The sequence below is a fragment of the Schistocerca gregaria genome, chromosome 3 (genome assembly GCF_023897955.1).
Source record: "Schistocerca gregaria isolate iqSchGreg1 chromosome 3, iqSchGreg1.2, whole genome shotgun sequence".
NCBI classification, from domain to species: Eukaryota; Metazoa; Arthropoda; class Insecta; order Orthoptera; family Acrididae; genus Schistocerca; species Schistocerca gregaria.
Window position 1 is genome coordinate 772,413,691 of NC_064922.1, and position 26,443 is coordinate 772,440,133.

At 39.1% G+C, this 26,443-nt stretch overlaps 1 protein-coding gene across 1 annotated transcript in view; it reads left to right on the forward strand.

Moving 5' to 3' along the window:
* The window catches only part of LOC126354120 (hyaluronan mediated motility receptor-like), a 110,327-nt gene extending 84,860 nt beyond the window's left edge, over window positions 1–25,467 (forward strand). The window contains exons 4-5 of the mRNA XM_050003516.1: window positions 16,691–16,949; window positions 24,054–25,467. Of these exons, the coding sequence (XP_049859473.1) occupies window positions 16,691–16,949; window positions 24,054–24,383 (589 nt within the window). The 3' untranslated portion in view covers window positions 24,384–25,467. The remainder of the gene's footprint in view (window positions 1–16,690; window positions 16,950–24,053) is intronic.
* Window positions 25,468–26,443: the final 976 nt, after the last annotated feature.

Here is a 26,443-nt window from a genome sequence, read left to right on the forward strand (position 1 = left end):
AGCAAGGGTTCCAACACATTTCCCTTGGGTACACCCAAAGTTACTTCTACATCTGAAATGACTCTCCATCCAAGATAACATGCTGTGTCCTCAATACCAAAAAATCCTCATTCCAGTCACGAATTACACTAGATACCCCTCATATGATGGAACTTTTGAAAGACGGTATCCACCTGATTGTCTTTATCCGAATCTTTCAGTATGTCATGTGAGAAAAGTGCAAGTTAAGTTTCACGTGATCGATGTTTTTGGAATCCATGCTGGTTGGCATTGAGGAGGTCATTCTGTTCAAGAAATCTCATTATGTTTGAGCTCAGAATATGTTCTAAGATTCTACAAGAAGTTGATGTCAAGGATATTTGATGGTAGTTTCGTGGATCACTTCTGCTGCCCTTGTAGACAAGTGTAACCTGAGCTTTTTTTCCAAGAAGTGGGCACAGTTTCTTGTTCGAGGGATCTACAATAGATTATAGTTAGAAGTGGGGCTAACACAGCAGCAAATTCAGTTTAGAAACTGACAGGTACTCCACTGGGCCCCGCAGCTTTTTTTTTTTCAGTTTTGACGGTCTCAGCTGTTTCTTAACACCACCGACACTAATACTTTTTTCATTCATCTTTTCGGTGGTACTTTGATTGAACTATGACAGTCCTTCTTCAAAGTTTAAATAAAAATTCAATATGTTAGCTACATTTCATATGCAGCAACATAGGACTTAAAATGCACCAACACAGTTTCATGGCAACCTTTACTTTTCACTGCAAACTTTCCAAAATTCATGCTGTAATTTACGTAATCCTGAAATATCACAGTAACCTTCAATGAAATCATAGGCAGTTAATCATGAATATGACAAGTGAAGCTGTAATAAGTGTGAGTATAAAATTTTTTTGCCAAGAAGTTTCCTTACAGTCGTTAAAGAAAGATCACACATTGGCCTTGGATATGTGTGATTCTGTTTCGTCTTGGGCATCAACTGGCATTGTATGAGAGGCATTCAGGGAATCCTGCTAGGCCTCATATGAAATACAGCACCGGAGCTGTCAAGGAAAACATAGAGAGCTCACTGCGGTGCAGCCAGCTAGCAGACCACAGAGCCCACAAGGAAGTTGTCATGTGAGCTGGCATGTAAGCTTGCAGTGAATCTTGCTCTGTCTGTGACTTATGATTTCTTTAGCAACCACGTGTATACAACAGGTCTGATACAAATGTCATAGTAAATCTCGACAGGACCATCAGAGGTCCAGTAGGTAAGGCGGCCACTACCTTCAGAGGTGCTGTCCGAGTGACCAAGGCAGGGAGTTGTACCCTGTGGGACCCAGAAAAATTTAGTCTGCAATTAGACTGTGTGTCCACTCTGTCAGTTAGCACTTCTGGTTTTGTCTCGGTTTCTCCCACATTAACACTGGCAGCTTTTGTCATAGACCACAAGAAGTTGACTCTTGTTAATTCACACCTCAGTAAATCGAAGCAGTTGCTCATTCCTTAGATAATTCAACAAAATCACATGTCTTGTGTTATGGTCGATAAAACACAGAGCTTGTCATGACAGACAGCCTGTGAACACTTTGAATTATAAAGTTAGTGGCTAACAGTTGGTAATTAAAGTTATTTTATCATTTGTTTCCTCATTCAACTTTTTGCTATAATTCTTTGTTCATCCAACAATGTGTGATGCACTTCAGTATATAAGTCAATGGTAAAAATGTCTTGAATACGTAAGTGCCTGACTCACACTCGAAAGGAGCATGTTATTCGGACCATAGAATGTGTAGTGGAAAAAAAGGTGTAGCAAATTTTGTGGATTATGCCATCCACACGGTCAACAGTCCCGAAGCATCAGGGTGAGATGGATGAAAACATGTTGTAAGGAGTGTGGAAGCAAACTTGAAGGTGATTTGAGTTCCCTCATCTTGAAGAATCCTTATTGAAATGATTTATTCAATGTAGGAAACAAGACGAGTCTTTCCTATTTGTCCCATGTGGTAAGTCTCTGCTAAAACCTGTTGGAGGCTACATGTATAAAGAACAGGCGAAGTCATTAGCTGTCAGTGACAGTAATGAAGGGTTTGCCTCTTGTGAGAGGGAGGGGTGGGGTGACACACTTTTTTTAAGGACATAACATACTTTTTAAGAATATTTGTGGAGAAATGGAGAGCGTTGATGGCCCAAGTTGTTCGGCTTGGAAACTAAGAAGCCTGCTGACAAATTACAATACACACAACGATTTAAATATTGAAGAAATGGAACTGTTTTCGAGTGACTTCCTGATTGCATATCAACCTCTAAAGATGATAAATGTATTGTTGGAAAACATAGCGAGGAAAGAATAATGTGTATGTTTCAAGGGTACCAGATCATTTTCTGAGTCTTAATGATGCAACTAAAAGGTGTGTTTGGCAACAGAACTGTTTCAGGTCTGTCTGTTGAACTTATAAAAAGACATGAAAAACAAAGCAAAGATGGAACTTTTTCTGAATAGTAATATATTCGCAATACCCCACTGCCTGGTTTATGTGGATTTCTTTCTTTTTTTTTTTTTTTTTTTTTTTTTTTTTTTTTTTTTTTTTTTTTTTTTTTTAAATCCTGGGGATCATCACTTAAAAATTATAACCACTTGAGACCAGGAAGTAATTCAGAATTTAAAAACTTTGTACTGCCAGGAAATTGTGGTGATGGTGATAGGTAGCATTTAAGAGGCCTAACAGAACAGTTTCAGCAGTGATATCCATGCCGGATAAAGCATGTAAGAATGTTAATCAGGTGATGATTTCAAACTGTTTCACGAAATGCGGCTTCATCATGGAGCCATTCAATCAACTGCAAGAAAAAGAGGGTGGAGAAATGGACGAGTTTAGATACCTGAGACCTTCTTCCTGACTCAGGAGAAAATGTGACATGATGATTTAATATATTTTAACTGTCATGTGCGAGTCTGTGGTCTTTTGGGTTTGGTGGCAACTGAAAATGCACTTGACAAAATATACTGGAAGTCACTAAGGCAGGAAAAGATCAGCATTCTGTGCAAAATGTAATTGAAGTTTTTTTATATATTTTGACATTTGTACTTGCCTTTCATTTGAAAGGTTAAATAAATATACTGAATAAAACGCACAAAAATAAACTTTCTTGTGCATTTTACTTGTTTTTAGTGAAATAGGATGAATGTTATTGAAACTACAGTAATATTATTAACTTCATTTTTTTGAGGGGAATACCTTATTTAGACTTCCTCATGATTCCTTCTTGACCAGTTAAACTTTAATTAAATCAAGCTCTCAGTCTCTTCTGAACTTACTCTAAAGTCCTTATACACTTCAAATTATCGATAGTTGACTCAAGCTGAAAGTTACGTTGTGACAGAGACTTTCACAGCCAGTACTTGACGTACTGCTGATGTTAGTTTAGTGTCCTTAGACTGTTGGCTTTTAGATTGAGATTACCAGACACTTATGCTTGGTGAAATTTCAAATTATGAAAGAATTATCCTCCATTGCTAGTGGCGGACAGTCCAAAACATATCTTCAGGCAATTTGACATGCTGAACACTAGCAAGAAAAATCAATTTAAAGTGCAACAAAGCCAGAAACTTAATAGCTGTAAGATTACACTTTGAGGTGAAACAACAGGTCTCTGTGACTGCATTTTGCACTCTCCATGTGACATTTGCTCTTTCATGTAAAGATGAATAGAATGGTACTTCTATGATATGTGACTGTTTTTCTAAGAGAATGGTTTATTCATGTTTCCTTAAGTTTCATTTCATTTTTCCCATGTGTTCTCCAGTATGTGCTGTGATATGAAGCCCATGACAGGAGCTTGTTTTGTGAACCAGTTACAATAAATTGGACACTGTCTTGAGAAAAGGATTCCCAGGAACACTGAGGCTCTTTTCGATTCTTTGGAATCACTCTTGGAAAAGGTCAGTCCAAGCTTCTTGCAGAATTTCATTCAGGAATGATGGTCAGATGTGGCTAGTTTTCTGGAAGTAGGTGTTTACCATTTTGAACCCACAGCTGCAATTACGTTTGATATTGGTGGGCAGGCACTTTCTTAGGAAAGTGTGACAATGTATTCTTATGTTGTTTTTAGGTTCGTAATGTATGACCTTGCCTCATTGCCAAAAACTGTTGTGCGAACTCTTTGTGCCCTTTACTGAAGTTTTCAAGCTGCTTTTACCACTTGTCCAATCACTTGATCATCTGCTACTCCTGTCAGTGAATTTGGCACAGTGGGCACTTAAATTTTTGTGGACAGCACTCTGTGCCAACGTGCCCCCCCCCCCCCCCAAACCTTTGTGTGTGTATGTGTGTGTGATGCCCCCCCCCCCCCTCCCCCTTGCGTGCACCTTTGTCTTTTTTTGGCACAGGCCTTGTTGACTGAGAGCTTACGTTGTAACAGTCTTTTAGTTGTGCCTATCTGCAACTCGGCATCTACACTACATGGTGAGTAGCAACTGTACTTTTCATAATATTGTTGCATTCATCCTGTATTTTCCATTGTTTATAAGGGTTGCATTTTTAGCAGCGAAGAATCAGTGATGTTTTAGTTGCAGATAGCAAGCAGCTCACACGCATGAAAGCTACTGAATTTCACCATTTCAGCTTTGTACTGAAAATGTGTGACTCCTGCCAAGCCTTTCAGACCAACTGGAAGTATGTCTTAGTTGGAACATGCACGATTTGTGCGCGGTGAATCAGTAGCTACAGCTGCCAGAAGTGTTTGATGTTGTTTGCATTAGATTTTGCTGTTGTGAGGAACCTGAAAAGGAAATGTGGAAGTATTGGTTTGTTTCTCCATAATATTTCCAAGAGTGTAGTGCATATGATCAGACAGCTGAATATGGCCCCAGACTGACCTGCTCATGATGTAAAACCAACCATGATATGTTGTCAACAGTGTCATTGCTCTCATCAAAGTATAAAATAAAGTACATACTCCTGTGTAGCCTCTCAGTATCACCGGCCGGAGTGGCTGAGCGGTTCTAGGCACTTCAGTCCGGAACCGTGCGACTGCTACGGTTGCAGATTTGAATCATGCGTCGGGCATGGATGTGTGTGATGTCCTTAGGTCAGTTAGGTTTAAGTAGTTCTAAGTTCTAGGGGACTGATGTCCTCGGATGTTAAGTCCCATAGTGCTCAGCGCCATTTGAACCATTTGAACCTCCCAGTATCAAGCGCCTGCCTCCATGTGCTGCTGTGTGTGTAGCCCCACATCTGTTATTTACAATAGCTCGATCTGATTTTCATGGCTTCTTTTGATGACAACTTGTACCTGTAATTTGAAGTGTTGGATGTAACATGTCTCTCCAAATGAGATCTTGTACTTACTTATGACGCTATGTTTGAGCACTGCTGCATTATTTCGATTTCTGTATTTAATGATCCACTTGCAGAACAATGAAGCAGTTGAAGTAAAAAGTCCCATGTAGCTGCTACATTGTATATTATACATTTATATATCTTTGCTTCCTAAGCAGATGAGATAGTTGTGTATATGGACAGTCACAGCTGATGACTCTTTTAATGTGATAGCATTTATGTGACAACAGTCTATTCAGATGTTAGCAACACACAACGCACAAAATACAAAAATCTATATAAGTCAGTGTTAGTGAAATCAACATTGTGAGTGAATTCAAAATCTTGTTTGAGGAGACACAGCCTGGGCTGAAAGACCCGCAGGAGAAATCTGTAAAATTTGGAATGTAGGATAGCGATTTTATGCTAGTTAAAGGCAAATAAGTCAGCTCTAGAAAGCTCAGTCAGTAAGAGCATAGCTTGTGGGAAGCAACTTTGCAGTTTGGAATAGTAATGTCAGATGATATGTTCATGTAAGTTGGTAGATTAACACATACAAATTACCAAAATGCAAAATAGGGGCCACAAAACATGGGCTTATAAAAGATATTTAATACGAGGCTGGTAGCAACCTCATGTTAATCCTGAACTTACAGACCACTTCCCCCCTCCCCCCTTTCTTTTTTTTTAAACCCTCTTTTTCTGAAGCTGGAAACTAGGGGGAGAAAAAGAAAAACATTAGGTTTGATTGCATAATGAAACAGTTTTGCCCAGGGAATGTGTTTATTTCTAGTACTAAAGGGTACAGAAATCTGTTGTTAATGTTTGCTGTATCCTTTACTACTTGATGGAATAATATGACACAGATTTGTAATGGGAAGAATATGTTGCTGTGAATCTGTGTCAGAAGAAACACTTTGTAAGTGAGATTCTGAAAGTTACACGACATTGTTGTTCTAACCCAGGAACCCTAACTTTATAACATGAAACAGCAGAAAACACATGGGGAACGAAGTACATAAGACAGCAACACACAAGTGTCCAGCAGAGCCTTGCTGTGCTGCGGCAAATGTGGTCATTAGCTCTAACAAGGAGTGCAGCTGGCAGGCTGTGCAGACAACTGCTGTGATACTAGCATGCTGGGGGCTTCTAGTGGCTGCATTGAGCACAAACTTCATGCACAAACTATGAAGTGGCACACTCCCAAATTTAGTAGTTACAGCAGTCCTCCTCTTTTGTGAAGAAATGAGCACTGTGCTCATGGCAATTCTTCTGTTGTTGAAGTTGGTTGTTGAGTTCTCTGCCGCGCTGCCATCGATATGTAGGACTGGAAATGACAAGAGTATGGACAGGTGCGGCACATGCCCCACTGTGAGAGACCATATGGTAGGACAGGTAATAATGTTACAGCTTCAATTTCAAAGTCCTAGTCCAACTCTGTCAAAGAAGGCTGCAATGCAGGTGGCAGCGGAAGAGGCGTCCACTGCGACAGAACAGGAGCTGGATCCTGCCTTGGCCCCCAACAGCTGAAGGGAGCACCCACGACAGAGGAGAGAGTTGCAAAGGACACTGCAGAAGAGAAGGTGAAGGCACCAAATCACGATGTAGGAGACGGCCAGACAGATGGAGGACGTGTGGGTGGCAAGGTGCTCTTGTCATGCAGGGCATGAAGCTGCCCATTCAGAGCAGGTAGAAGTTTTGCAACGCCCTCTCCTCAGCAGTGTGGATGATGCAGGGCTGTAGGCTACAGTGACTCTTGATGATTGCCAGTACCCGGTCCGGTTGGTGGCCAAAACTGCGAACGAAATGGTTATGCCAGACCAGAAGGATTGTGGCGCTGATGTTGGTAGATGTCCTTGTGTCCTGTTAAGCAGATGTAGCAGAGTTCGGTGCTGACAGCCGTGCGACAACTCTGCCGAACTCTTTATTTCAAGCAGCAGTAAACCTATAAGAACTGAGGAACTGGTAAAGAGGCACTTCTGGTTACACATTCAAAATGTATTTCTTCATCTGAGTCTTAAATGTTTGTACTAGTTGTTGTGCTTCTCTCATGATGGAAAGCAAGAGCCATGACACGATGAACTCTCTCTCTCTCTCTCTCTCTCTCGCATAAATTTTGAAATTCCTGAGATACGAAATGGGGGCAGTTGTCTGTAACGTATGTATTGCAAAAATTTTTCAACAGAGCTGAAATTGTTGTCGCTGCAGAAATAGACAGACAATGCACCACATACATAAATTTAGAATATGCTTCAGTTATAACAAGCTAGCAGAAATTCCAAAAAGATCCCATAAAATCTACATGAATTTGCATCCTAGGCTGCTGTGGAGCTGGTCATGGTGACAAAGATGCATGGGGGCCACCTGACGTGTGGTACACTGTGGGCAGGCTGTAACATCCCATGCTATTTCATCATTCATTCCTGGCCAAAAAACATGCCTGTGTAACCCCAGTGGTCCAGAAGTAATAAACACACAACCTCATGCCAAAGGGCAGACAGGAATACAACCCAGAGACTCGTGTCCACTGTAGGTGGCAGCAGAACTACATCCCAAACAGAAAAAAGATATTGTAATGCAAAATCATTTCATAAAATATCAAAAGCAATGGCTTGAGGTTTGACCTGCCAGCCATGTTGCACAAAAGAAACAAGTTCGTTTAAAACTGGATCCACAGCTACAATCCTAGTGCAAGTAAAAGGAAAACCATCACCATCATTTTTGAGCTTCCAGGTCTAAATGAAAACAAAGCAGTTCCTCTTTATCAAATTCTCGATCCTGACCAATTGGCAAATGTGACAAAGCATCATCATTTTCATGTTGCACCATAGGTTGAAAATGTACGTCATATTGTATCCTGACAGTAAAAGAGACCGTCACTGAAGGTTATGTGCAGCTTTGTCTGGCAAGGGTATAGAAGGGTTAAAAAGAGACACCAGTGGTTTGTGGTCTGATCAGGTAAAAGTTCGACCCGAATAGCAAACATGACATTCTTTTAGATTGCTAAATCTTCTTTCTCTACCTGTTGCATAGAATTGAAGGTTTAGGGGTGTATCCAATAGTGTTCTGATCATTCCACATACTTATTAGCACTGATGGAGCCAAGGCTGAACTGAGATATGTCTGGCTAACACAAGATGCTGCAAATGTTCTGCTGTAGGAGCACCAGACACTACAATGTTATCTAAATAGTTGATGCAGCCAGGAATGAAAGCAATAAGCTGGTGTGCTTGCCACGCCAAAAGGTAAACACTAGTATTGATAAAGCCCAGATGATGTATTGATAAGTAGAAGCCGTTTAGTTTGCTCATCTGGCAGCAGCTGTAAATATACAATTGCCAAGCCAGTCTTTGAAAAATAATGACCCCGATAATATTGCTAGCAATTCGTCAGGGCGCTGTAAAGGATAGGTATCAATGGTTGACTGTGCATTAATTGATTTTTAAAAATCTCCACAGAGGTGTAATTTACCCATAGGTACCATCCACTGGAAGAAATAGGTCTAATAACAGCAAGAGATTGAAGATCTAATTCTACTTTTACTTGATCCTATAAAGCTACTGGTACTGGGCATTCCTGAAAACAGTGAGGCAGACAAACTATTTAACTGTAATACGAGCCTGAAATTCTGTTGCACAACCCAGTGCTGGAGAAAATAGGGAGGGAAATTCTGCACAGAGAGCATCTAAATGTCAATATAAAACATGATCTGGAACCAGATGCACATCGTCATTGATTGAGAACCCAAAGAGTTTAAATGTGTCCAAACCAAATAGATACTCAGTGTAAGCATAGTCTACAACTAGGATTGTTAACAAACGAACTGCAGTCTTGTAAGTCACAGGTGCAGAAAACTGTCCAAGAATGGGAATCTGTTGTTTGTTATAACTCACCAGCCCTGTGACACTGGAGCCAGAGGGGGAGAAACCACATAAGTTTGAGAATTCATGAAAATTGCTACCGCACCAATGTCTGCCTGCATTCTTAGTGGTTTGTTAAACGCGCACACTTCAGTTTACACTTGCTTGGAGACACAATCACTGCTGACATGCAGTTCACACCCATGTTCATTTTATCCTCACTGAGGTTCGGAAGAGTTACACACAGAAGCAATGTGTCCCTTTTTTTTGAACTGTTGTCTGAAACTGTGGACCAGGCTCCTGTCTGACTTCTTGCAGCCCGTGGAACTTCACATGACTGATCTGTAATTACTACTCCGTGAGAATAGGATTTTCACACGAGAGGTTGTTCTAGAACCTCCCTGTCAAGAGAAAGATGTACGATTGCATCTCGAATCATTTGATCTCTGTAGGATTCCTTATGAACATTTATCACAAAATTACGATTACAATATCTATGACGAAGTCCATGTAGTTCTACCGCCTGTGCCCTGCATGACTGTTTTGGCTGTGGTAAAACCCCACACGACCAGCAGTAACATGAGTACTTTAACAGTGATAGATAGAAGGTAACTTGCACGTCTGACAAGAGAGACTTGGAGGTTCTTACAAGGGGGTGAGCTGACACAACTACTGATACGCACGAGGTGAGATGTGTGACAAAAAACAGCCTTGCACAAGTTTACATTTGTTACCTTAAATGCCTGGAAACATTGTCACGTGCACTTTTCGTAAGCATCCCAGTCTTTTGCTGCGTGGTCTAATAATCACCACCCTCTTGTTACCCAAAATGGATTTATTAATTTTTGAATTAAGTTAGTAATTTGGGCAGCACATGCCACAGTGACACACTGCAGTGAGAGATAGTGACGGTCGAATTTAAATAACAAGTTTTATTAATAATACTCATCTTTTTTGTTCTTCTTCTTTGTTGTGGAGTGATGGCTAGATATCTATTTCCTATCTTTGGTTTAGCTTTTTTTTTTAAGGATGATTGGGTTGCTTCTATGAAAGCTGTGTGTACACTGGTGGACTTTCTGGAGGATTACACATATTTTCAGGCATTTCACTTCACAATACGAATCAGCAAAACACACCCAACCTGTACTCATTCCTTCCACTTCAAACTTATATAACCAACTGAATTAAAATACAAAGATTTACCTCTAACAACAAGTAGCAAAGAAATTATCATCATATATTGATCTATTTTTGCAAAATGATCTTTGTAACGTAAGTTTCATACACAAAATACAGAAAAATTGTTTATCTTTTCTTAAAAGTCCATAATCATCATTGTAATTACATTAAATGTATATAAAAGTTGACATTTTAACATTTTCGCATAGCTATGTAGTAGTGGATTTTTGGTTTTTCTGTCTTCAATATGATATCGGTCATTGCATGTGATCCAAGATTGGTAAGTACATTTAGCTCATTGTCAGTTTGATTACGGTAGTCATATGCAGGGAATGGTGGCAGGTATGTTGTTAGCGGCACTACGTGTCGTACTGGTGTAGTTGTTGAACTGGAAATAGCAACTGTCAGTGCTTGCTGTTGCTCAAGAAGAGATACAAGCACTGCCTCCAAATTAAACTCAAAGGACCAATGGTGGAAATGGAACACGCAGAATTGAATCCTGTCCTCATCGCCAAAGTGTCCTAACCCAAAAACACTGTAACTTTATTACACGAAAAATCATAAAACATGTGAGAGACAAAGTATATACAACAGACAACACAAAAGTGGCCAGCAGAACTTGCAGTCCAGCCTATATAGTAACTAGTTCCAACAGGGGGCGCAGCTGACAAACTGCGCACATAACTGCTGTCTACTAGCAGGCCAGGGGGCCTCTAGTGGCCAAATCCAGCACAAACGTCACACGAACTATGAAGCCGCACACACACAAATTGTCACTTGCAGGTCCTACCACTTGTGTATTGTATCTTACAATCGATTTTACGTCCCTGTGTAATTTCTTTTAGCAGGAATTTAATGTCCCGTCAGCCAAGTTCTAGTTGGAGTTTGTCCTTACGAACATTCATTCTTATGCAACAATAGGCACTTTCTTATGTTAGAGTTTCTGTTTCATTGTTTGCACTGATTATGTGGCAAGTGGTGAGCTGAAGGTGAAGAAGGGGGGGCGGCGGCGGCGGCAGCGTCTTTATCATGCTGAAATGTCAGCCGTGCTTGGACTGCCATGGAGGGCAACAAAACAGGGTGTAAAATATTGTTGACATACCGCAGTACTGTTAGGGTGCTGCGGAAGACTACCAAAGGGTCCTGCTGTTAAAAGAAATGGCGTCCGAGGCCATAAAGCCAGATTGTTGGGCTGTATGGCTAGCGACAGTCATATTGGTATCCAACCACTGTTTGGGACTTCGCCACACAGGTCTTTGGTGGTCATTGTGCCTCAGTTCGAAGTGGGACTCATCACTAAAGACAGTTCTACTCCAGTCTTAGATTCCAGGTCAAAGACATTTATGGAAATGCTCTTCATAGTGGTGGGTTGCCAATCTGACTGTTGTCTTATGGCTCAAAAATCAGAAGTGATGGTCTGGGGTGCCATTTCTTTTTATAGCGGAACCCTTTGTCGTATGTAGCACCCTTACAGCACAGTGGTATGTTGACAATATTCTATGCCTCATTTTGTGATCATTCGTGGCAAGCCATCCTGGGCTTACGTTTCAGGAAGGTAATGTTCTCACACAGGGCAAGAGTTTCTACTGCTTGTCTTCATGCTTGCCAAACGGTATCTTGGCCAGCAAGTATGCCAGTCCTCTTCACAATTATGAACATTTGGAGTATTATGGGCAAAACCCTGAAGCAACTCAGGAATTTGATGATCTAACATGCCAGTTGGACATAATTTTGTACAATATCCCTCAGTAGGACATCCAACAATTCTTATCAATCAACACCAAGTCAGGTAATTGCTTGGATAAGGGCCAGTGGGGGACCAGTGCTTTATTGACTTGCTCAATTTGTGAAGTTCTTTCTCTTGAATAATCATCCAGTTTTTCTGAAATTATAATGATATGTTTGCCTGCACGTCTACATCATATCTATTGAATTCCATCTCGTTTGGATAATTCCCTTGTGGTGCATCCTAGTTTTTGTCTTAGTTTTTCTGTCTTTATGATCACTATATTTATTTGGGATATCAGATGTGTGTATTCTCTTCCAGGATTTGTGATCTGTTTCTTCAGTGAGCGTTTTTTTACAAAGTATTTTTAATGCTAAAACTCATCTACTTGTGTCGAATGTTTTAGTCGTCGTCGTAGTCGTCGTCGTCATCATCATCATTTCTTAACTGAGTCAGTCTTCTTCAACTAGACATCTCCATTCAGTGATCTCCAGCTCTTTAATGTGATGTGAAGTAATAGCCTGGTAATCTTCTTCCCTTTATCCAACCATGTACATACCATTCTTCACTGTGGTATTCTGCCTTTGAGTTTGTGTTGCAAGGTATTTTCTTCTGAATTATTCCCATACCTTCTCAAAATGTGTCACAGGAACTGGCAGTGTGGCGCAGAAAGATAAAGTTCTTGTGATGCCAAGTTCTGCTGTAATGGAAGCATTGGTTCTTTCTGTCCGTGATACATGTGAAATTTTCTGCCAACACAAATGTATATTAATATTAACAGTACCTTTCATGTTTTTATGGTACTGCCTATTACTCTCACAGGCACTCCCCACCTTTCTTTATGAGTGCTACATTTCCATTTTTACTCCTGTTGTTCTTATTTGCTAATGGTCATTTTGGCTTGTCACTAGTTTTCATGATCCAGGTCCTGCAACTAGACAAGAACACGGGAAACACCGATTCCAGCAGGTGCAGCTTCATTGTTTTGGATATTACCTGGTTCTACCAGATCTTAGATTTAAACATTGGGGTTCGACTATGTTGGATTGTTGGTTGTATTTCTTTGTTGCACTTGTTTTGGTAAAAGGAGATCTAATCTGATTATAAAAATGAAAAAAAACCTCATTTTAAGAAACCATTTAATTTTCAACAATTAAAATACTTGGAATGCTCTGAGTGTCAGCAGAAGTAAGGGATTGTAGGCAACCAGTCAGATGCATCATCAATAGCAAACAAGAAAAACAGAAGCAAAACTGGAAATCTGGTGCTAGTAAAGAAAGATGGTGAGTGTCGGTGCAAATCACAAGCAGTAGCATAACAAACATGAAACCTGTTGTAAACAGGAATATCAGATCGAGATTCTTGGTACATAACAGTATTTAGATTTTTTCCTGTACAGAGTCATTTTTCAAGGTACCCCTACTGCAATTTTCCTGTAAACCATTGTTTTACTGTGTTTTTTTTTTTTTTTTTAATTGCGGTCTATTGTTCTATTTGTCTGTGTAGTGGTTACTGGTTTCATTCAATGAGAATGCAGGCTTTCTCAACAAATCCTAGATTTTTTTGGGTTATCAGCCAAGTCAAGGCATCAATTTGATGAAACATTTCTACAAGTTTGCTACTCATCACCTTCAGGCCTGAAGGTGACGAATAGGAAACTTGTCGAAACATTGCTGCAGAATGATGCCTTGACTCTGCTGATAACCTGAGAAAACTTCGTGGTTTCATTCAAATTTCAAATGCCTTCCTCTCTGTCAAAACAAATAAGACATGCTAAGTTAAATTTTACGTAACTAATCCGAAAACACCTGTGATAAATATGAAAGTGGGTACAATACCTATTTTAATGTCAGAGTAACTTGTCAGTTATATATGCTTTTTGAAACTTCCAGGTCTGGATTTACAAATGGGGATGGGCAAGATTGTTAGGTCATGTTGCCCTCTGTAATATATGTGGCACATCAGGAAGGTAGTCATTGTGTTAAAACAGCGAGAAAGATAAAATAAAATACACTTTTGTTATGAACACACAGCAATTAATGTCACTTTAGGCAACTTCTTGAAATTAAATGTTCAGGTTTCAGCTGTATTACATCTTACTTCCACTTTCTCCATGCGTTTGATACTTGTTTGCCTGCCTATTGCCTCCTAATTGTTACCTTTTTCTAGTCATTACTTTTCTCTTCTTTAAATTATGAGTTAGCTATATGCTGCCCTATAGATTGCCTAGTGCTCATTCTAAAAATCTCTCTCTCTCTCTCTCTCTCTCTCTCTCTCTCTCTCTCTCTCTCTCTCTCTCTCTCTCTCTCTCTCGCCCTCTCTCTCTCTCTCTCGCCCCGCTCCCCCTCCCTCTGTTAAATCCAACTGTCACTTCTGTATCGTGTTTGTACCTTGTCTCTTGATCAAAGATTTTTCATGATTTGTTGCTTTCAGCTGCACTTTTACAACACAGATATGTTCTCCAGCTCATGTCTTCCTTTTCAACTCTCAAAAAGAAGTGCTGGATCTAAGACCAGGAATTCAAACTTCTTATATGTATGTGTGGTGTTTGTTCTTTTGGACATGTCTGAAAGAATGGAAACCATATGGAATCTGGAGCTGTTATACATATTATGTACATAGGAGGAGTGGCAGGCAGGAAGGAAAGGGAAGGGAGGGAAGGGAACTATTGATGTCAGCTGCATCAGGACTTTATGTGGAGTCGGTGATGACAAGTGAAAATGTGTGCTGGACTGGGATTCAAACCCAGGATCTCCTGCTTACTATCCAGTTGTATTAATCACTGCACCATCTGGAGACAGTGTTTATTGCAACTGTGTGGACTGTCTTGGCACACCTCTTGGCTGACCCACATTCCCACCTAGCACCACATATCTGCAGTCCAAATGAACAGACGCCACGCATTCATAAAATTGATTTACTTCAATGTGCAGTGAATCCACCACCTTCAGTGCAGATGTACTATTTCATTCGACCTTCTGCAGGAAACTCAAAGTAGCGAGTACGGAGGTCATGGATGGGGACTACAGATTGGTGGTGCTATGTGGGAATGTGGGTCAGTCAAGAGGTGTGCTGAGCTAGTCTACGCAATTTGCGATAAACATTTTGTATGGATGGTGCAGTGCTTAATGCAATGGCCTAGTAAGCAGGAGATTGCAGGTTCAAATCCTGGTCCACCACACATTTTCACTTGTTGCTGCTGATTCCGGATAAAGTCGCAATCCAGTTGACATCAGTTGTTCCTTTCCTTCCCTTCCCTTCTCTTTCCATTCCGCTCTCCCCCTTCCTCCTTTAATTTACACAATAATTAAACTTCTGCCTTTTCTGTCTCTCTATGAATCTACCCAAGTTCAGTGTTACAGTTTGCAATTAGTAGGTTGGCATTTTCATTCTGCCTTGTATTTAAAGTACAGAAATTAATTAATACCATCCAAATGAAAGGTGTTGATTTTATCATGTTAATTCACTGTATGACTTCTTTCCTATTTTTCCCTCTCTGATAAAGAAAACAGTAGCTGAAGGCAATCTTGTAAATAGTCAGCATGTTGCCATATTTTTTCAGTTATAAAGTGTCTTCTGATTGTACTAACTGACTTCTTAGGCATCTTAATGAGAGGTCACAATTACAATCCAGGGAACTTGCAAATAACTGCCCTTAGACATTATTGCCATATGGAATTCCAGAAACCTAATCTGTTGTTTTTCACGTTTATCACAATTGGCACCTGTTGGTTTCCTCGTGCAATAAGCACTTTAAGCAATTGTAAACATACGTGGTTACTCCACTGATGCTTGTTCGATTTTTCAATGTCTCCAATAGGCTATATTTCTTTGTTGTTTTCAAAGGTTTCTCATGCTCTTTTTGTGTTGAAATATTTGATGTTTTCTTGTAATGTTGTTGATGCAATTGCTCCCTGGAGAAACCTGAAAGTGAGTCAGTGAGGATATAAATCAAGAACTGCACAATAATGCATTAGTGTTACTCAACATACCTGTATCTTAACTTTACTCTTTGTAATTATAAATTAATTAGGAGTTTGAAATGTCGGATGAATAAGTTCGTTTTTGACACTTTTATGCTTTTTTGTTTGCTTTGGACACTTACAATTAAAGACTTGATGTTTGAATGTTTTTTTTTTTTTAACGATACCTACATATGTCATTCATAGATAATCCAAGTATTAAAGATACCCAGTCACCATACTATTGCATCTTTGAGCAGTTGAAGGTGCACAAGCAAGGCTGAAAATTGTTGCTGAGCTTTGATAATATCTACATCTTGAGCTAACTATTGAGAAGACAGGTCAGCAGGAAAACATACCATGATCGTGTGTACGTTTGCATGCCTATGTTGTATCAGTTAATTTTGGAGGGTCACTTTGTCTTGAGGATCTGCAATGTTTTCCATTTTGTATATATCCGTGGCTATTTGCCCAGTTCCTCAAAGTTTTTGAGAGTGGATAGCTTTACTCATTGCATTATTTGTATTCTATTCAAGACTTTCCAGTATCATATTGTCACCATGAATAATGAGAATATTTGTAAATAATGCACTTCCCAACAGAGAATTGTAAGTTCTTGGTTGTATGTTTTCATTCCCTTTCAAAAATAAGTGTTAACTTTCCAGGCAGTTGCAAGAATATGAAGAAAGAGCTCTACGTGCAGAGAGACAGTGTTGTCAGCTAGAAGCTCTAGTGGGACCATTCAGGAAGCAGTTGGAGAGTTTTCTTGCAGAACGAGGAGAAATTCTACGAGGAAAAGATGAAACAGAGGATGAACTGCGAAATCTAGCTCTGAAATACGCTCATCTACTTGGTCATCAGAATCACAAACAGAAAGTAAAATATGTTGTTCAGTTACAAGAGAAGAATATGGAACTTCGTGAGGTAAGATGATCATTAATCTTGAGTTCATAAAGTTGCTTCATTATATTCACGAATATTTTAATGTTCAATATTAAATATCCATGAATATACAGCTTCCTAATATACAAAGTGTCCCAACAAGAGTGATCAGTTTTCAGGGCTATGTCATGAAGTGTCATTCAAAGCAAAAACGTGGAGTAAACATGGGCTCTGCAATGCATATGTTAAGAGCTGTGAGCACTCGTTAGTTGTTGCAACTGTGAAACACATCTTGAACAAGTGCTCGTAGCTCTTTTAAGAATATACTGCAGAGTGCCCACAGCAGCTTAAAGGAAATTCTCACAGTGAATAAAATAATAATAATAATAATAATAATAATAATAACAATAACTTTAATAATAATAACAATAACTTTAATAATAATAATAATAATAATAATAATAATAATAATAATAATAATAATAGGCTACACCACTGCAATTTCATAACCACTTCTACAACCCTTTTGATCACATAACATCAACAGATACGAAGAAAGTAAATTGGAAAAAGAGAACCCTACATGGCAAGCACCCGTATCGTCTAACACAGCCACACATCGATAAAGACACATCCAACACATGGCTAAGAAAAGGCAATATATACAGTGAGACGGAAGGATTCATAATTGCAATACAGGATCAAACAACAAACGCCAGATATTACAGCAAGCATATTATTAAAGATCCCAATACCTCAACAAATAGAAACAGTAGATCGCATCACAAGCGGATATACAATACTAGCAAATACAGAATATCCCAGAATACATAATAATGTAGCAAGAATAATACATAAACAGCTTGCTTTAAAACATAAACTTATAAAACAACACGTTCCCACATACAAGTATGCACCACAAAATGTACTGGAGAATGATGAATACAAATTATACTGGAACAGAACCATTATAACAGATAAAACCACCACCACCACATAACAAACCTGGCATCATACTCAACAATAAAAAGAAGAAATTAACTCAACTAATCGAAATATCCATACCCATTACAACAAATATACAAAAGAAAACGGGGAAAAAATTGAAAAAACTGGCTGAGGAAGTCAAGGATATGTGGCATCAGGATAAAGTTGACATTATACCAATTATACTATCAACTACAGGAGTCATACTACACAATATCCACCAGTACATCAATGCAATACAGCTACATCCAAACTTATATATACAACTACAGAAATCCGTAATTATTGATACATGTTCAATTACCCGAAAGTTCCTAAATGCAATATAACATGTCCCGTACAGTTAAAAGAAAGTCACGCTTGATCAAGGTCCGTGTCACTTTCCATTTTCGACCAGACATAACGTCTGAGAAAAAGAAAGAATAATAATAATAATAATAATAATAATAATAATAATAGTGCCGCATTTTATTCCTATCTTGAATTTCTTAACCTCTTCGCTCACCTTCCACTTAGATACCTATGCATCTTATGTATGTGAATCTGTCACGCCAGCATCCTTAAAGTATTTTCTGGCTTTGTTGATCTACCTCACATTCTTAATGCTTTCTGTGTAGTCAAATAACTGGTTAGTGTCTTGCATGTCCGACATTCTCATGACATGCCCATAAAATTTCAGCTGACGTTTCTTTAAATTATGTATTATGTTAGGTATCTGTTCAGTCTCTCCTCCTGTCTCAGTAGCCCTGGGATTCTTCTGATGATTCTTCCCATTAATTTTCTGATATTTTGTAGTGCACCTTTCCAACCCATGACTGATGTTTCTGATTAACATAAGTTTTCTGGTTTTATGAGTGTTGTAAAATCTCACTTTTATTTTACACAGTTGGTATGATTTGTTGCAGATGCTTTCGCTCTTTCAGAATGCTTTAGTCATGTCTTTGTTCATGAGCTGCTTTCTCTATCACATTTGCCTGTATCATCTCCCCAAGGTGCCTGAATTTGTGAACTTTTTTGATCTTGCTATATTTTGCCTTAATCTTTTTTCATGCTTCTTTTTGGTTTTGACAGATATTCGATTTGTTTGTAGTCTCACCTTTTCAGCCTTCTCTTTCAGTATCTGCATTTACTATTCCTCAGTTTTTGTGTTATCTGTTAGGCGAGGTGATAATCGAATGCCATCTAGTCCTTTGATATTTCTTCCTAGCCAGATTGGTTTATAAAGTCCTTGTACTAAATTCTTTTTCTCGTTCCCTGACAACTTTGTTAAATAATATGTTGAACAATAGTAGTGAAACACAATCACCTTGTCTCTCTTCATGATCCCTTTGAAAATGATATGTAAGGGGGTTGCAGTATATTCCTAGTTGTCATTTAAAGCCGGTTCTTGAAATTTTGTAAGAAGGCTTTCTCAGGATAGTTTACATTTATCTCAAAGTCCACCAGTTCAATTCTTTAATCATCTCTGTGACACTCCTGTGGGTCATACAAAACCTGTGACCACTTGTTGCCTTTCTCTGTACATGTTCAATATCCCCTGTTGGTACTTTTGGTATGGGACCCACACACTTAAGCAATATTGTGGAATGGGTCACATGAGTGACTTTTAAGCAGTCTCCTTTATAGATTGATTGAATTTCCATGATATTCTATCAATAAACCCATGACTGAGCCTAAGTGATTGTTCAGTTTCATGTCCCTATCTAGTGTTACATTCAGGCATTTGTATGAGTTGACAAATTCCAGTAGTGACTGCTTGAGATTGTGGTCTTGGGACACTACTTTTTCCACTTCGTAAAATGCATGATTTACATTCCTATACATTCAGAACAAGTTGCCAGTCTTTGGACCACTCTGGAATTTTATCAATATCCAACAGAAAATTTGTGCTCCTTCTCTCAGACTGTACTTCATTATAGACTGGTGCATTGCTTGAGAAAAGACGGAGATTACCATTAATATTGGCCTCAAGGTCATGTATATAAAACATTAATGACCAGTGTCCCAACAAAAGTTTCTGGGGCACAAGTGAAGTTGCTTCTATGTATGTTGATGACTCTCCCAAAGATTACTTGCTGCCTCCTCCCTACCAAAAAACATTAATACAGCCAAACTTCCCTTGATACGCAATACGATCATACTTTGGGTAATTAGTGAATGTATGGTACAGAGTCGAGTGCTTTTCAGAAACAGAGAAATACTGCATCTACTTGACTGCCTTGATCCATGGCTTTCAGTATGCAAGGTAAGAAAAGTGCAAGTTGGGTTTCACATGATAAATGTTATTTGAATCCATGCTGGTTGGCATTGGGAAGGTCATTATATTAGAGAGATCTCACTGTGTTTGAGCTCCTAATATATTCTAAGGCTCTACAGCACATCGATGTCAGTGATTCTGGATTGGAATTTTGTGGATCTTTTCTGCCACCCTTTCTGTAGATGGGTATGACCTATGCTTTCTTCCAACTACTAGGCACAATTTTTTTTTTTTTTCCCAATTGTATTGATTTCAGCCATTTTTCAATCCACTGACGTTATCTACTTCACTCACCCATTCAGCAGTACAAGAACAAATTGGAGTAATATTTTTTGGTTTTGCTGTGTAAATTGACATTTGAAAATGAAATTAAGTGTTTAGTTTGTTTCTAACTCACTGATGAGTGAATAGACACTGTGGTGCTATAAACAGCTTTTACCCACAGCCAAACTTTCTTTGGGTTTTGTGATAGAACTTTCGACAATGTCCTGCTATGGTAGTCATCGAAGGCTTCATGCATTGCTTTCTTCACAGCCAAATGTGGTTCCTGGAGCATCTCCCGTGCAAATCTTTCTACTTGTTTCAGTTGCCCTTTGTACTCTGGTATTCATTGTTGCTATTAGATCTAATATCTTTCCATCACAAGTAGGGTTCCGAACTCTGTTGTGGGTAGTTTTTGAAGAATGTCTTGTCATGCCCACCAGTAATGATACTGTAATTGTCCCAATTGATTTTTGGGTGATTAAAAGTCTCACTGATGACTACGGTTTGATTGGAATTTACATAAAAGCAAACTGAGATTGTCTCTAAACTTCTCGGTTACATCATGAGGTGAGTATGGTGGTCGGTAAAAGAATCCAGTTACAATTTTCTGCCCACCCTTGGTACTGAGTTTTGCTCAAACAATCTTGCATACAGCTGTACTTTCTATCTTTGTGGATTCGATTCTCTTGTCTACTTTGACAAATAAAGAACCTCCATTGCCCATTAGCCTATCCTTTTGATATACAGTTGAATTTTCTCTAAAAATCTCATCAGTCTAAATTTCAGTTTTTGACCTGCTTTCTGTACTTAATATTGCATAGCTTCACTGCTTTTTAGGAGCACTTCAAACTGTGCTTCTTTGTTGCAAATGCTTCGGCAGCTAACCACTAAGTTCTCAGTGCTATTTGGATCATACACCAATACTTTCGGGAATCATACATTAATCATTATCTGGACTGAACAGAGAATTCCAAAAACAAAAAACACCTTGTACCTCTGTGCCCAGTCAGCTACCTGGGTAGGTGCCTCTGTTGTGTAGTGCATATCTGACCTATTTAGGGGGATCCTGCCATTCACAACACTATGGCACAAGTCCAGGAAGTAACAGCCTAGCATTCCACAGAACTGTCAGTTTCTTGTTGAAGCTACCAATTGACTCAGAACCAGAGGGTTGTGATCTGTTCTGAAGACAATGCTGCACATTGTGAACTTCATTGAAACTTTGAGCAATTCTGGTATTCTCAACCCTCCCTGCTAGTTGCTGGAATCATCAAAGTATCCCTGCAGGGGTTCTCATCTCTTTTGTGAGTATGTGCTTGGCCACCGTGGACCCCTGGCCCTCGCATGGCTACTGTCCTTTCTATGCTGCAAGTCTTGCCTTCTATTGTTCTTTTTTCCCTCTCTCTCTTTCCAATGGATGGTGTTTTTAGTACCAGTTATGCTTTGATTCAGTTTGTGATTTTGGGAACAGAGAAGATCACCCAGCACCACGTATATTCCACCTTCAGTTCCGTTCTCTCTTTGCACCCTTTCTTTCTTGTTAAGGTACTGTGTCCAGCATGGCAGCCATTCCATTGTGGTAAGGGGGGATTAGGGCTGTGATCAAGTACCTTCATGGTGGCAGCCCCCTAACCATATAGGGATTGAACTGTTGGTGTCAGAGGTGGAAACTTCCCATGCGTGTCAAGGAGTGTGTGCCCATTGTGTGTGGGGGTGCGGGGAACCCGGACAATGTAATCATTGCTGTAGCTGGGTGGCGCCTGTGAGGAGAGCCCTCATTTGGAATGGGTGTTACCATACAGGAAGCCTCAAACATGAAGCAAATAAAACCTTCTTTCCTTTTGGTGGCCACACGGCACCAGCAGTTTCTTCTGAAGGTGAGACTTATTATAGTGTGGAGTGTATGACCCCAAAATGTTTCCTTCTCTGACTACGCCATGGAAGGAACGTGTGGCTGAGAAAGAAGGTGAGACACTCTCTCCCCAATATTTAGGTTGTTCTAGGACCGACAGGGATTCCTTTTTGACTACAGAGCCACTTTTCTTCAAGGAACACCTCAAGGACAGGTTTTGGGACATAGCAGCAATTTCAAAAATGAAAAGTGGCTCCATTCTTATTAAAACAGTCTCCCTTGCTGAGTGCTGAGTCAATGGTGGTGCTTGCCTGTGACAAGCTGGATGCCATTCCTGTAACTGTAACTTCCCATAAGATTACCAGTATGATAAAGGTTGTCATCTTCAACCATGATCTCCTTTTACAGACCAATTATGAGTTACATGGCAGTTTGAAATGGTGATGCATGGATTTTGACCATTGTGTGCAGTGGGTGCCAATGGACAATAGTTTATACTGGAGCCTTATTGGCCTTTGAAGTTGACATGTTTCCTGAAAAGAACGAAGGGATGTTGACTCTCCACCTGCTGGGAATGTCATTCCCAACCCCAGCCAGAGAAGCAACATGCTCCTCCAGCATCTCTTACCAGGAAGGGGTACCTCAGGAAGCTCTCTTCCCAGTAATCTAATGATCTGCAACAGCCTGCCAGCCAGTGGCAGAAGGAGCCAAAGTTTGGAGGTCATAGAACTTAAAGTTCCTCCTCTGTGGCAGAGAAGCCCTTGCAAACAGCGTAAGGACAAGTGTAGTCCTCAAAGAAGTTTGTGGTTCTGGTGGCCTCTATGCCACCAAGCTCCACCTATCTCTGAGAGATGGCATCACTGGTGCCCCCCTCACGCACACAGCCTTGGTTTAGAACAAATGTGTATTGACACTGTATCCTTTTAAGTGGTGACAGCAGGTGGCCCTGAGGCATGACCTGCCTTCTTGGTCACTCCATGCCCTCACTGTATACTGATAGCATGATCTTCCAGTGGAAATGTAGCAGATTTTTTTTCACCTGGCTGGGCTATGATATCTCTTTTAAGTGTTTCCCCCACTTTTTGCATGATCCTTCAGGAAACTAGGTTCCCAGCAATGCAGACCCCTACCCTTCATTGCAGTTGAGCTATTTTAAGAATCACACTGACTATGAGTGTGTTGGGCAGTGTTTGAACATACATTCTGGACTCTGTCTACAGCAAACTCATGCCACTTGATATGTTTTTGCAAGCTGTGGCTGTTCATGTGAGGACTTCTCTGTAATTTAGTAGATGAAGTTGTATCCAAAAGCTATATTAAGTAAGTACAGATACACACGTAGAAACGTTGGTGGGTAAAATCAGAAATCTGCAGCATCACTAGATAAAATTAGAAATCTGACACCATGTCAGAAAGTGAAACATCTGTATTATGAGTTTTAGTCTGTAATAAAAACACTTAAAGGAATAAGTGATATTTAGTGTGTAAGTGTGTAATAGGACTGATGAGAGGATTCATGTGAGATGGAGTTGAGAGAGGAATGCAAGTTCCAATAATGGGAGAATTAAAGACTAAGGAAGCTCTGAATATCAGGCTCACAGTGTGTGATAAATTCCAGTGAATGGTGTCGACAAATTTAGGTCAATGAAAATGTGAAGCTGCATGCAGATAGATAAGTTCACTTGCTGCTTATGCTATATTTTTTTGTCTCAAGGTATACAACAGTATCATAAGCAGATCATTTCCCTTTGTGTAGTGTATCATATGCAAATCATTTAAATTACAGGAAGTGGAAAAACTGAGATCACAGGCTCGTGCTCAGAAGGCTACAGTGGACAAATTGAAGTCTGAATTGACAGCCTCAGCCCGTAAAAAAGTGGGTACTACTACTGCAGCCAGGCAAATTCTTAAGAATAGGGATAACAGTCCCGGGAAGAAACCTCCAAAGGGAAAAGATGGTGGTGATGTAAGTCCTGCACGGCATGTACCTGTGGGAAAAGAGAACAGCCCCATTCATACTAACTTCGTAAGAAGTAAAGAAAATGGTTCATCAAACATGTCACCTGTTGCAACGTCTACACCAAAAGCATTTGTAGACAGAGGAAATAATGCCTAAAAGTAATCTGAACTTACCAATTTTGTATCATGCACTTGATGTGTAAATTTTTTTTTGCTCACAAATGTTATTTATTTTAATTTTTATTCATTTGCTAAGGGTGAATTGTGGTGGCTGAGTGCTAAAAATTTCACTTAATTTAATGGATGATTTTGTCCTTGTAGAAGAAGGCAGACATTAATGATTTCATTCAGCAATTAGCTGTCTCTGTACTTTTCAGGTGACACAGTTCTTGTAACATCTCTAGTTGCCAAAAATTTATGACTCAATTCTTCAAAAGAAATGAGATGTCCTGGCTTAGCAGTAGAATAATTGCTTTGTAGAAAAATGCTCAATAACAAAATTTAAAAAATGAAGGGGTGACTACCACAATTCACTAATTGCAAAGTGTGGTGTAATTTTAATATTTGAATTATCTGACTGTGTGTGTGTGTGTGTGTGTGTGTGTGTGTGTGTGTGTGTGTGTCTTGTAAAGGAACAAAGACTGACAACTTGCTTCCATAAATTTACCATGTCATTTCCTTACATTCCAGTGTAACAACTGGTTTTGTTATATGCCAAATTAGTGTGTAAGAATTCTGTGTAAATACTTGACTGCGTTGTGCTGTCTTTACCAAATCATAGTGGCACATATTTTTACCGAGACTGATGCTGTCTTTTGAAGCTTGTAAATGGGTGTTAAGATTTTAGCATAAGACAAACCTACACTGTTGGTTTTTAGTAAATTTGTATGTGTTGATAGTTGTACATTTAAGTCATCATGGACATTCAAATTTTACATATACTGGAGGCTACCCATTCAAAGAAAAAGTTTCAGCATAGTGTGATAAGTTTTTATTTTTATATTGTAATAAATTTGTTGAATGCACAGCTGTATTGGCTGTGACATAAGTGTATACAATTTTTTGTGTCTTTGTATTTCTTTATTTGATATATCTTGTTTCTGTGTGTTCTGGGAGTGAGAAGCAAACCTTTGTTAAGTCACATTACAGTGATGGTCATTTGGTTTGTGATACTCGTCCATTCTAATATGTGCTAATGTTTCTTGGCTTTCAATAAAGAAGGGACATAATGTCTGTCTGAATGCTGCTGTTGGCAACACACTTCATTTTAAATGTAGTAGTATGTCAGAGGCTGCAAAAGAATTACATCATTTCACTAGATTTATATGACAGCAGTTTATAAAAGGTGAAATTGCCACAACAATGTGTTCTGTAACCACAATTACTTGAATACTCCTATTTATCACTAGAGCCAATGAAAATAATTGAAACAGTCAAGATAACCACTTAGGTGAGTGAAGTTAAGGCACTGAACTGCTGTACCAGTGCACAAACAAATTGGACACTGCTAACCTTTTGGACAAGTCATACTTAAGAGCTCACATACACAATCTTTCGCAATTACAGTCTTATTATTGCATCTTTGGATGAGGACTCCATGGGAAGACTCAGTGTTTTCAGTTTTGTTTATTCCATTATCAAACTAAATTCAGTAATTTGTTTTTAAAACATTGACATCTACCAGCTGGTCTATCATAGATGTTGTTCATTACATAGCTAACTATTCATCCATTTGAATAAATGTGTTCTGTTTATTATTGGAAGTGATTAATTTAATATTTATAATATGCCTGTAATAGCTGAACATCAGTAAGAGAAGGTTCTATAAAATATGCTGGCTTTTCCCCTTCATGTTTAAGATATAAAAGTTGTAAATGTAATTATATTTTGCATATCCTGCAGCAGACGTCAAAGACGAAAGATGAGGAGATTCCATAATTCTCGGGCGTAACTGTCCCAAGTACACTTGTATTCCATTTATCTTATTGCTTATTTGAAAGATGTGGTTTAATGTTATTTAATGTGAATATAAGTGTACTTCGTTAAAACTACCGCCTTTTCTTTTTTTTTTTTTTTTTTTTTTTTTTTTTTTTTTTTTTTTTTTTTTTTTTTTTTTTTTAAAAAGCAAAACATTAACCTTCTGATAAATGCTTCTTTTTCTTCTTCTTCTTTGTTTTCTTGTTCTTCAGGAGTACATCACAGACAGTGAATGAGGTT